This window comes from Sinocyclocheilus anshuiensis, unplaced genomic scaffold (genome assembly GCF_001515605.1).
Source record: "Sinocyclocheilus anshuiensis isolate Anshui unplaced genomic scaffold, SAMN03320099.WGS_v1.1 scaffold176, whole genome shotgun sequence".
Taxonomy (NCBI): Eukaryota; Metazoa; Chordata; class Actinopteri; order Cypriniformes; family Cyprinidae; genus Sinocyclocheilus; species Sinocyclocheilus anshuiensis.
The window spans coordinates 223713-237193 of record NW_015555723.1 but is presented as its reverse complement, the minus strand read 5'-3'; the positions used below and the strand labels follow the sequence as shown (position 1 = coordinate 237193).

General features: G+C 37.0%; 1 protein-coding gene across 1 annotated transcript in view; it reads left to right on the top strand.

Annotated features, from left to right (window-relative positions):
* The first annotated feature begins 331 nt into the window (after positions 1 to 331).
* LOC107672569 (retinoic acid receptor RXR-alpha-B-like) overlaps positions 332 to 13481 on the top strand; it is a 66840-nt gene continuing 53690 nt past the window's right edge. The window contains exon 1 of the mRNA XM_016465814.1: positions 332 to 505. Coding sequence (XP_016321300.1) covers positions 478 to 505 — 28 coding nt within the window. The 5' untranslated portion in view covers positions 332 to 477. The remainder of the gene's footprint in view (positions 506 to 13481) is intronic.

Below are 13481 nucleotides of genomic sequence, written 5' to 3'. Positions count from 1 at the left end.
AAGTGGATACAGTGCATGCCATTGTAAACGCTGTAAATCTATCCCTCACATATAGCCTCCTTTTCATTTAACTTAATATGACGTCTAAAACGAATAAGGTCATACCAGTAAAAAATATTAAATACACATTTTGATGTAATTGTCTTACAGTCTGGAGGGGGTGTTTGCAACAGTACCAGTACCACATTGTAAAAGGTAGAACAGGCTTGTCGCTGTAAAAGCGCTGGTGGTTGGAGTCCCCCTCGGTAGGGTCCCTATGGTGAGGCAGTGCTTGATCGCTGAAGGAATACTGGGAGTAAGTGAGCGAGCGCCCTCGCGGAGTTACAAACTGGATGGAGCCGATTGAAGTACATTCTTTAGTTATATTAAGTGGATTTTGACAGCGGATCTCTGGCTTCAGTCTGACGACGTTTCCTACTGGATCCACTGGGGAACATAAATCATTATTTGCAAGAAACAAAGCTGGCATGCGCTAATATGGAAACCAAACCATTCTTGTCTCTAGGTGAGTTTGACTCTAGGGAAATATGGTTTCTATTATGTTAAGGCTAATGTCATGCAGAGATACAGACATCTACCAGTTTCTGCTCAGAAGTGCTGAACGAAACAAAAATATTCTGCATGTTTATGTTCATATATGTATGAGTGTCTTAAACCTGTTTTCCTTAAAATAGTAACATTTCTTCGTTTAGGTAAAGGGAATGAAATAGAAGTAATAAGCAAGCGAGCTACTATAATTAATAAAACGGTGATGAGCGAGATTGTCACTATTATAATAAGTTTATATCTATGATGTATTTGTTATCATCAGTATAATAATAGGATAAAGGGATGCTACTAAATCAATTAACTAAATCACAATTAATTATAAGTGACTAATAATTCATGAAGTGCAGACTCGATGACTTCAGTCAAACAGTGAATGTTAATAGTTTATTGAAGCGCGCTCGTTCTTCAGTTGTGCGCTGTCACATTTATCACTCTAAACGCTTATGGCAAGCTGTTTTAAATATTATTTCTGTACACTAACGAGCATTTATTTTTACGTCTCTAGTACTTTTTTATGCGTTTAATTATTGTATTTGCTTGTCGTCACTATGTTAACAGTGACAACTAGTATTCCATTGTTACTGGTAATAAATATATTTTTTTTCCGTCATTTAATTCAATGGGGATCTGTGGTTCAAATTTAAAATACTCACTTTAGACTACTAGTGTGTATTCCAGTTGTTACTGGTAGACCTAGCTATTGCAATTTTACTAGTAATTTATCAGGTGCTAGTAACCTACTTCTAACTATTCAAATGATTATTATTGTATTTTTTTATTGTATTTTTTTTATTCCAGGTTTCTTAGTACTAATTTAATAGACACTATACCTATTTATTAACTGTATTTTGTTGTTACTGGTAATATTTGAATCTTACTATAAAGTGACTCGTTTTTTTTTTCCGGAAAGACGTATCATTGGCTGAACAATCAGTATATTGTTAAACAACAGAACAGTACACTAAAAGCTTTGTACTTCTATCTCTCACAGCCTCATTAAAATTCCTGGCAAACACTTTACTTGCATTTATTTACTATAGTAATAACAGTAAATTATGCATCAAAAAGCAACTAACCCTAAACCAAACCCTAACCATAATTTTATAGTAAGTACAATTTGTTAATTAATATTTTACACTATTAGTAATATAAGTATTAAATATTATAATATTACACGACAGGGGAAGTCGTGGCCTAATGGTTAGAGAGTCGGACTCGTAACCCAAAGTTTGCGGGTTCGAGTCTCGTACCGGCAGGGATTGTAGGTGGGGGGAGTGAATGTACGGCGCTCTCTCCCACCTTCAATACCACGACTGATGTGCCCTTGAGCAAGGCACCGAACCCCCAACTGCTCCCCGGGTGCCGCAGCAAAAACAAAAAGGCTGCCCACTGCTCCGGGTGTGTGTTCACGGTGTGTGTGTGTTCACTGCTGTGTGTGTGCACTAAGGATGGGTTAAATGCAGAGCACTAATTCCTAGTATGGGTCACCATACTTGGCCACATGTCATGTCACGTCACTTCACTTAATATTATAAAGTAGTCAATTTATAGGAATAAAGGTTAAAATGGCTTGCCATGAAAGCTCAACAAATCGATGTCAGCAGCACACTTCAGTAGTTATCTCAACCACTTCAAAGGGTGGTACACCAAGCTCTGAGTCCGGTTGAGATTTGAAGACTTTACTAGATCTCGGATTTATCAAGGTCTTTCTTTTCTTTGGTTTGCTTGGTGATTATATGCTGCGGTCATGATAGAGTGCAAAAGTAGTCTGTTCTTACCTGAGCTCCTCTTACACCACATCAGCCTCTGTCATCTCTCTGTTTCTCAAATGCTTAACTGGAAAATCATAGTTTGGCTGTAGCCATTGAGATTTAGAAAGTAATAACTCATGACATATGTGATGGTACACAGGATGTTGTATAAACTTGAACTGAAATTGTTTTGCAATACAATATCAATATTCATTTTCCAAGCCACCTATTTATACATTCCTACTGCATGTTGGAATCCCAGTGTAAACAGCTAGTTTTGAGGCTCAATGTGTGCGACTTTACTGGCATTTTAAAAGCTTGCTCTCTATAGGTCTCTGGGGGCCACAACCTTTCCCTGGAGCGTCCCAAGTCCATGAGCGTTATTAAGAAATAGAGGGTCCCATTGTAAGAAGGCCCGTCTGTGGTAGTGAGGGGGGTGTATACGGGTTGCCGGACCACCCCAATAAAAGAGAACCCGTTTGGTTTTACGGCAGAGCAGTTTTGTGTTTCTGAAGAGGTGATTGGTCCTTTGTGAATGTCTGCAGCTGTCAGTTTTATAAGAGTGGCTTTAAAGGGAAAGTTAATTGCTTAAAGTGACAGCGTCTCTCAGAAACCCTCCAGTCACTGTCTGTCCAAATCAAAAGCAGTGCGGGCTGTTTCTAGACAGGACTACAGAGAAGGCCAAACTGCGCTTGAGAAAGTCTGTCTGAAGTGTCAGGTGATACACACACATTGCAGGAGGAGTGTGTGTTTGGATCTTCTCTTGTTTCACTGTTGTACAAACTGTTGCAATTTAAGCATCAGCTCTTAAAGCCTTTTGAAAGTGATGAGTAATGGCAGAGGGGGTATACTTGATCGGCTCAAAAAGCTGCCCTGTTAATCATTTGTTCTATGCAGTGTATGCATGACTCCTTGATAAAGGCAACTCTGCACCTTGTACTGTGGACCTTGTTTGGTTGCATACATGTAGAGTAAGCTTTAGAATAAAGTGTAACAGTGGGCACCAAATGTCTGAGACCACATCTGGGATTTTTTTTTTTTTACCTGAAAATAAACTGAAAGCTTCGGATTTTGAAACATTTGAAACAAAGAATATGACGTTGAATAAATATTATGGAAGCCTGTTTCTGCCACAGAATATAAATGTGACTTTTTATCTCACAGGTCTGACTTTTTTTCTTGTAATTCTGAGTTTACATCTCACAATTCAGACTTTTTTTTTTTTGACTAAAATGTCTGAATTGCAAGATATAAACGCAGAATTCTGACTTTCTTTCTCGCAATTCTAAGTTTACATCTTGCAATTCTGACTTTTTTCTCAGAATTCTGAGTTTACATTTTGCAATTCTGTTTCCTCTACAGAATAAAAAATAAAAATTATAAAAGATAATTGCGATTTTTTTTTTTTATCTAACAAGACTGTTTTCTAGCAATTGTGAGTTTATATCTCACAATTCAGACTTTTCTTCTCAGAATTGTGAGTTTATGTCTCTCAATTATACGTTTATATCTTGCAATTCTGGGGGGGGGATCTAATTTATGAGATAAAAAGTATGTTTGTGTGTCTGTGTGTGTTGTGTAGGTGAGTCCAGAAATATTTAATAAGGTAGATTGTCATCAACACCAAACTTTAGTCAAATTGAAAATAGCAGGCATTAACAACTTCTTTAAGAGAGTGTTTTAGACCAGTCAAGTTTTTTTCTCTGGTGCGCGACGGGTGTTAATGGGATTACACTTGACCTTATGCATGGTAATTCAGTTTAAGTTAATGGATTTTGAGAATCTAAAGAATGTATAATACCTCTCCCATCCCCACTTTCCATCTTTATGGCAGCATAAGTACCATGTCATTTAGAGTGTGAAGGATGTGTGTGTGTGTGTGTGTGTGTGCGTGCGTGCGTGCGTGTGAGTGTGTGTGTGTGTGTGTGTGTGTGTGTGTGTGTGTGTGTGTAGACAGACTGTAGACTCCTCTGAATTTAATGCTGCACATTGTCTAGAGGCAGGTCACCACCAGTGTAATTATCTAATATGTTGAAGTCTGTGTCTGTCTTTGTTTTTGCGTGCTGCAACAGACAAGTAAATGAGAGGTCCAGCTGTCTAATTACTAGGTGCATACTTTTGAGGTCAACTTCTTCACTGCACATGACACTGATATTTACAAAGTGACCCTTGTCTGTGGCTGACCTGAGTATAGTGTTATGTAAGGCCTTTTTCAGGCTATACACACAAACAGTATGTAAGCAAAGCAGCAGTTACACAGCAAGCTTTCACGCTGTCCCAAAATTAAATGATCTGTATTCAGTCCATTACTTGCTCTATTAGGTTAGGATTTATTCTTTAAGATTAATAATTTTATTCAGCAAGGACTTGGTTACAAAATATTTCTACTTCAAATAAATGCTGTTATTTCGAACTTTCTATTCATCAAAGAATTTTGAAAAAAAAAAAAAATCACAGATTCCACAGAAATAACTGTTTTCAACATTGATAATAATAAGAAATTATTCTTGAGCACCAAGTCAGCATTTTAGAATGATTTCTGAAGGATCATATGACACTTGAGGACTGAAAATTTTAAATAAATTAAAATAGAGTTTTAAACTGTAATAATATTTCATAATATTACTGTTTTTATTGTATTTTTTTCATTAAACAAATGCAGCCTTGGTGAGCATAAGAGGCTTTCAAAAACATTAAAGGGATAGTTCACCGAAAATTTTAAATTCTGTCATTAATTACTCATCATGTCGTTCCAAACTCGTAAGACCTTCGTTCATCTTCGGAACACAAATTAAGATATTTTTGATTGAAATCGGAGAGCTCTCAGGCTCTGCATAGACGGTAGCACAACTGTAATGTTCCCAGGTCCAGAAACGTAGTAAGGACATCGGTAAAACAGTCCATGTGACATCAGTGGTGCAACTTCAATTTTATGAAGCTATGAGAATACTTTTTGTGCGGAAAGAAAACAAAAACAACATAATTTATTCAACAATTCTTCTCCCCCGAGTTACGTCTTCTGCCATTTTGGAGAGTTCCCTATAAGTACATAATTTGCGTAATCAGCGTTATTTACACTTAGGGGAAAGCGTGCGTATGAGCAACTTCAATTTTGCGAAGCTACGAGAATTCTTTTTATGCGGAAAGAAAACAAAAACAACATAATTTATTCAACAATTCTTCTCCCCCGAGTTACGTCTTCTGCCATTTTGGAGAGTTCCCTATAAGTACATAATTTGCGTAATCAGCGTTATTTACACTTAGGGGAAAGCGTGCGTATGAGTTGTGATACTCCCTAAAATGGCAGAAGACGTAACTCGGGGGAGAAGAATTGTTGAATAAAGTCATTATTTTTGTTTTCTTTGTGCATAAAAAGTATTCTCGTAGCATCGTAAAATTACGGTTGAAACCCTGATGTCACATGGAAGCTTAATTTGTGTTCTAAAGATGAACGAAGGTCTTACGGGTTTGGAACGACATTAGGGTGAGTAATTAATGACATAATTTTCATTTTGGGGTGAACTAACCCTTTAAAATAACGTCCCTGACCCCAAACTTTTTTAATGTTAACATTTTTAGTGTTTTTTCCCTCTCAAAGTGTTAAGCAACATATATATATATAGTGCTCAACCCTCTACATTGCGAGTAAATCACTCGCATATGCGACTAAATCTTACTCTGGGCGACTAAATGATGTCTAATATTAGCCAATGGCTAATAAATTCTCAGATTTTACTCGCCAGTGTGTGAGTTGGAGGTTAAGTGTAGCACAGATATATTTTCACTCACAGAACACTCTGACTGAGCGCTTCAGAGTTTCACTCTCCGTATATATATATACTGTATATATATATATATATATATATATATGTATATTTATTATTCTAATTAATTGAAGTGAGCAGAAAAGGGTCAGACTTAAAATATTTTTTATCCTATCAGTGAAAGAGGTTAGGATAAATAAAAGTTGTAATTATTTTTCCTTTAAATATTTAAAAAAATTATTTGAATGCTCTAAAAGCATTTCTACAATATTTATTGGCACAGTTTTATAAATATCTGAAACTGTACTAATATATATATATATATATATATATGTATATTTATTAAATTTTTTTTATCAGTCTGGCGAGTAAACAAAAAAATGTACTAGCCAATGGCGATTCAATTGCCAGGGTGTCCGTAGAGGGCTGAGTGCTGCTTGAAAATTTGTGAACCCTTTAGAATTTTATATATTTCTGCATAAATATAGCCCAAAACATAATCAAATTTTCATAAGTCCTGAAAGTAGATGAATATAACCCAATCAAACAAATGAGACAAAAATATTTTCTTTGTCATTTATTTATTCAGGAAAATTATCCAATATTATATATATGTGAGTGGCAAAATTATCTGAATCTCTAGGATTAGCAGTTAATTTGAAGGTGAAATTAGAGTTCATCTGTTCAGAGATGTTTCAATCAATGGGATGACTATCGGGTGTCGGTGCATGCCCTGTTTTATTTAAAGAACAGGGATCTATCAAAGTCTGATCATGTTTGTGGAAGTGAATCATGGCACAAACAAAGGAGATCTCTGAGGACCTCAGAAAAAGAGTTATTGTTGCTCATCAGACTGGAAACGGTTACAAAACCATCTCTAAAGAGTTTGGATTCCACAAATCCACAGTCAGACAGATTGTGTACAAATGGAGGAAATTCAAGACCACTGTTACCTTACCCAGGAGTGGTCGACCAACAAAGATCACTCCAAAAGCAAGACATGTAATAGTCCACGAGGTTGCAAAGGACCCCAGGGTAACCTCTAAGCAACTTAAGGCCTTTCTCACATTGGCTAATGTTAATGTTCATGAGTCCCCCATCAGGAGAACACTGAACAACAATGGCATGGCATGGCAGAGTTGCAAGGAGAAAGCCACTGTTCTCCAAAAAGAACATTGCTGCCCATCTGTAGTTTGCTAAAGATCATGTGGACAAGCCAGAGGAATACTAGAGAAATGTTTTGTGGACAGATGAGACCAAAATAGAACTTTTTGGTTTAAATGAGGAGCGTTATGTTTGGAGAAAGAAAACACTGCATTCCAGCATAAGAACCTTATCCCATCTGTGAAACATGGTGGTGGTAGTATCATGGTTTGGGCCTGTTTTGCTGCATCTGGGCCAGGATGGCTTGCCATCATTGATGGAACAATGAATTCTGAATTATACCAGCAAATTCTAAAAGTAAATTTCAGGACATCTGTCCGAGACTGAATCTCTAGAGAAAATGGGTCATGCAGCAAGACAACGACCCCAAGCACACAAGTCGCTCTACTAAAGAATGGCTAAAGAAGAACAAAGTTAATGTTTTGGAATGGACGAGTCAAAGTCCAGACCTTAATCCAACTGAAATTGAGTTGAAGTGGTTCTGCACTGAGGAATGGGCTAAAATTCCAACAAGCCAGTGTGCAGGACTGATCAGCAGTTACAAGAAATGTTACTTGCAGGCAGTTATTGCTTGCAAAAGGGGGTCACAGATACTGAAAGCAAAGATTCACATACTTTTGCCACTCACAGATATGAAACACTGGATAATTTTTCTCAAGAAATAAATAACAAACTAAATTTTTTTTTCTCAGTTGTTTGATTGGGTTCTCTTTGTCAACTTTCAGGACTTGTGTGAAAATCTGATGACATTTTGGGTCATATTATGCAGAAACATAGACAATTCTAAAGGGTTCACAAACTTTCAAGCAGCACTGTATATTCCGCAATTATATTATGTTAATCTTGCCCTTGTGCATATGGTTTAATGCTTTCATCTGGTTTATGGGTTTTGTTCCAGACAGCACATTCTGCAAAGTGCAAGTCAGAACATATAGTAACTTAAACCTCTACTGACTGTAAATACTGTCCATAAAAAGCTACTATGTCTGCTTAAGGTATCCTTTCCTCCCTTTTTGCCTTTCACTGCTCTTTTCGTCTCCTCGTCCTGTACACACTCCAGCTCTTTTGAAGGATATGTTACAGGCCGAATGCAGAACAGTCAGTACTTCAGATAAGATCTGATGAAGTTATGGATCTTGCATTTCTTCTCCCATGAGAGCAGCAAATTATACACACCAAAAAATTCCATTAAACAGTAACGGGGCCCCCAAACTACTGTTCATGTGATACTCAGACATGTGTTATTTGCTGCACTTACACCCTATGGGACAGACGGATCCAATTTGCACCCTGGAGAAGACGGCAATTTGAAAGGAAATTCAGTTCCTCTGAGTCACTGGCTTGTTTTAGATTCGCCTGTAGTGCGATTCTGTTTTATTTATTTTTGATAATTAGTTGAATCATTGCTTCTTATTTTAGAAAAGAGGCTTTATGACCTTTATGATGTAAAAAAAGGTGTTTAAGGGTGTTTTATTGAATACACTTTTGCTTTCATTTAAAGGGACAGTTCACCCAAAAATAAAAATTCTCTCATCATTTACTCACCCTCATGTTGTTTTCAAACCTCTATGACTTTCTTTCTTCTGTGGAGCATAAGTTAAGATATACTGAAGTATGTCTCAGTTGTTGATGACAGCTGATGACAAAATTTTCCATTTTGGGTGAACTTTCCCTTTAAATTACAGCAAAACTGCTTTTCCACAGACTGGTAAAGAATGAAAAGTAGATTAGCTATGGCGACTCAGGTGTCACACAAATTATTGTTCCTGCTGGGCATGTTGGGAGTATTTTTATGTGTGCGGATTGTTATGTCCATGCAAGCGTGAGCTTCTGTCCCCCTTCAAGCTCTGTGCATGTTGACAGGAGACACACTTGCCCTATGTGTCTTTAACTTTATTACCGTCACAGTAAGGAGCATCTGCCACCACATGTTTGCTAAAACACTTTTTCTGACATTAAAGAATGTTAAAGGCTGTGTTCAAACCACTTTGAAAGCTCAGTATGTGGCACATTCCCTTCATGTCTATACAAATACCTCAAATATAGACACATTTCATGCTTAAAGTTTTCATGTAAGGTTGCATCTATAGTTTTTATTATAAACTTGATATATTTCATACCACAGGCTCAGAATATATATATATATATATATATATATATATATATATAAGGACCTGCTGGGGGATACAAGCAAATAGTGGTTTTGAATAATACTGGCCTCTCTTTTCATGTAAATTACATTAAATGGAAACCAGAGCTTTCAAGCTTCAAAAAGGGCACACCAGAAAAGTATCATAAAAGTTGTCCAAACCTCTTCATTACATTCTTTTGAAGCCATAGCAGTGTTATTTTAGTATTGCATTCATTTTATTTTATTAATATTTTGAATGAGCTTTTATTGTTATACTTACGGTTTTCATTTTAATTTTAAAGTTTTATTATTTTAGTTTAAGTCATTTTATTATGTGCTTTTGTCATTTGTATATTTTATTTTTTGTTTAGCTTTTCGGTTACACTTTATTTTAAGGTTTCCTTGTTACGGTGTAATTATACATATAAGTACTGAGTAATATTAATTAACTACATGTACTTACTATATGGTTAGGGTTAGGATTTGGGTTTGGCTTAGGGTTACTTAATTAATTGTTATTATAGTAAGTACATGTAACATGTAACAAGGACACCTTAAAATAAAATGTTACCAGCTTTTTTATTCATCTTTTATTTTTATTTCAGTTTTAGTCCTTCAACTTAAACATGGTATTTGAATTACTTGTTCAGATTTTGAATATTTTTAGTTTCATTTTACACTGAACCATAGATAACTTTATGTGATACCCAGACGTCACTAAAAAATATTGACATCCTCTCTAGCTCTACAGTATTGAGCTATGAGAGAAGCAGTTATGTCCGATTCATTCTTTCAGTGGCATCATTTGATCCAGTCTGAATGATTCGTACTGTTTTTACACCAAAGTATTTTTTTTAAACAAACAGTGGTTTAAAATATTTGTTACATTTACATAAGTAGCTACAGTAAGTGCTAAATTAAATAAATGTAATATCTTTTTGATGATATTTTTCCTCCTGAAACTGAAGTTTACCTAATACTCACTTATAAAGGACATATTTTCATTGTAAATGCAAAATGTCACACAAATTTTACAACTTTTACCAAAGTGAGGACAAGATTTGCTTTTACTTTCTCTCTTTTATATTCCCAGGAGCAGCATCCTTTCTTACGTTTTCATTCAACTTTACACTGTCAGAGAACAGAGACAACAGAGTCATTACAGCAGCACTGAACAGCGGTGCTATTTCTCTCCACTTCTGTGCTGCACTAGTAATTGCACCAAATGTTGATTGTGTAAATGTGCCAGCTCCATTTTGTACCTAATAGCATAATTGAGCCATGACTCATGTGGCGATTGGTCCAATGGCTGTTGAATAACCATTTTAAAAGAGGAAAACAATGTGTTTTCCCTTCATATGTTTAAGGACTTAAAAAAACGCTGGGTCATTTTAAAATCAGTGTTATTTTTTATCTACTTAATATTAGTTTTTAATGAGAAATGGAATGGCACTTCCAAGGTATTCTCAACAATGGCAGCTGTAGATGTCACTTCACATTAAATTGATGTACGGCTTTGACATATGACACGTTCTTGTGTACGTGTAAAGTATGTTCATTTGTATGTACTATGTGTTTGCCCCAAGGCTGACACTCTTTCTCTGGAAGAGAGCTGGAGGTGCATAACTGACCAGATCGCATTCTTTCTCCAGTAGGTCATCAAAGACATTTTTACATTATGCAGTCAGTACAATCTGTTTTTAGAGTGTGGTTAGGATGTGTGATTTCCAACATGGTTGATATGTCTTGCCATGTCCCCACAGCATTGCGTCTTTCAGATGAAATCATGTAATCGTTTTTTATTTTATTTGTATAGAGAATGAGAGACGATTTGTCCTCCTTTTCCTTGCTTTAAAACACAACTTATATGTGGTTGGAGTATGTTTTGTGCATGACATCATTGCAGATTGCATATAGGCTTTTCATTTTCCTTGGGCGTGAAAGATAAGACTTAATTGTGCTATACATTTCTTTCGGCTCCTTTATGCTTGTACGTTTCCTTCCAGACAGATTTAGATGTCTCTGGGGTGAAGTTGCACTAGAGTTGCACTTTAAAGAATGTTTAGGAACGAATGAACCTTTCACCCTTTGCCCTCATCCGGTCAGATGATTTTCCAAGCCATCAGACCCGTCTGATTTAATTGTTTTGTAACGTGATACAGTATCATGACATAATGTTGATAGAATGACATGTTATTCTGTCATTCTTTGCACTGTTAGCGACGGCATGTTTGCAAGACAGAACACGAAGCATTTGCTGTCTTCGTTTTACACTTTTTTTCGCTCGCTGTTATTTTCTCTCAGAGTTGTTTACATTGGTGACTGTGTGATTTGGTACAGCAGGAAGTCATAAGAGAACAATGAGGAGACGAGGAACAGGATGTCAGAGCGATGTGTCTGTGTGTATGTGTGTGCCTGGAAGGGGGGCTATTTACCTGCTGGAGACACAGCTCTAATCGGCTCCTGAGATGAGAACACACGTAAACGCACACTAACTAATGCACAACGTTTGTCTGCTTTCATGTCAAACAGTCATTTGCTATAGAATAAACAGGGCTTGTGCGTGTTTATGCTTATTTGTGTTAAATAGTGTCAGTTTTCATATGTTTTCATATGCCAAAAAGTCTCCTGAGCTTTGAAAGGTCAATCTCTGAGAATTCAGATTTCATTTGGAGATTTAGAGAGAGTCGGTATGAATTAACAGGCAGAGTCGAACAGCTTAACCGCCACACTAACTTTCCTTCATTCTCCCTGTCAGATCTGCTCTGATTATCTATATCAGTGATCCTCAAATCTGGCTCACGAGATCCACTTTCCTGCAGAGTTTAGCTCCAGCCCTATAATCAAACAAACCTACCTGTGATTTTCTAATGATCCTGAAGACATTGATTAGCAAACTCAGGTGTGTTTGATTAGAGTAGAGCTAAACTCTGCAGGAAAGTGGATCTCGCGAGCCAGATTTGAGGATCACTGGTCTATATAATATGCACCTCTATTTCATGTATATAATAATTATAACATCTTCTGAGGAACTCATCCGATTATTTCCAATCCATGGTTTCCAAAACCTTCAGTGTTTCTCTCTTTCAATCCTCTGGACACTTCCAGTATTCCAAATTGCCCTAAATAATTCTTCCCCACTACATAATTAATGTTATGATTGCAAGCAAAGCCAAATATTTGCTAAAATTTATTCTTGGTATAGCCAACATACTTTCCAAATGAACTCAACTCACAGGCCCTCATGTGTCATACACCAGGGATATATGGACCTCATATTTTACACATCACTAGCGAAGCAGACAGACCTAAAAAAACAGGATGGCATCCTGTAGCCAGCCCATCGTATATCTAGAAAACCTTGTGTGCGTGTGTTTACACATGTGCATGCTGGTTATTTTGAGTGCGAGCAATCAGATGTTCAAGACTGAATTTGTTGTTCTGTATTGATGACGTCAATTTTTAAAAGCCTCTCCGTAGTATTTTTCCACATCATTTCATTCAACCATTGGGATCTACAGAGAGATTAATGGACAGGACGCTCCGATGGCCATAAACACTCCAAGCTGTTCCTTCCATAAGAAATACAAAAAAAAATTGGCTGATGAAATATTGGAGTAGATTTCAATAAGCTGGATGTTTTTTTGCCATTGCTTGTTCAGTTTCCCTTTCATGGGAACTTCGAACTGCGTCCTCTAGGGGTCGCTATGGGGAACGCCTCGTCGTGACCCGTGTCTGAAGCATACATTGAAAAAACACCAACTCGTTGGCCGGCGACAGCCATGACGTCACTACCGGTGCGACTATAGTATAAATAGGCACCGGGAGCTACACATCATTCTCTTCTTCGTGTTCATTGACTGTTTTGTTTGAAGCATGCATTTCTGTGGTAAGAGCGATCTCTTTTATCTCATTATGGCCAGCACTAGCAAAGCATTTAAGGATGTGTGCATCCGTGTTGACGTTGTTTAAACATCTGATGACACTCACGATCTATGCGTTGTTTGTTTGGGCAAAGAGCACGCACGCGATGTCTCCGAGGGGGCAATCGGCGTGCACTGCGAGCGTTTTTTCCAAGGGAAAAAGCTCCGCTCTCATTTGTCTCTCTTTTCGAGGAAAGAG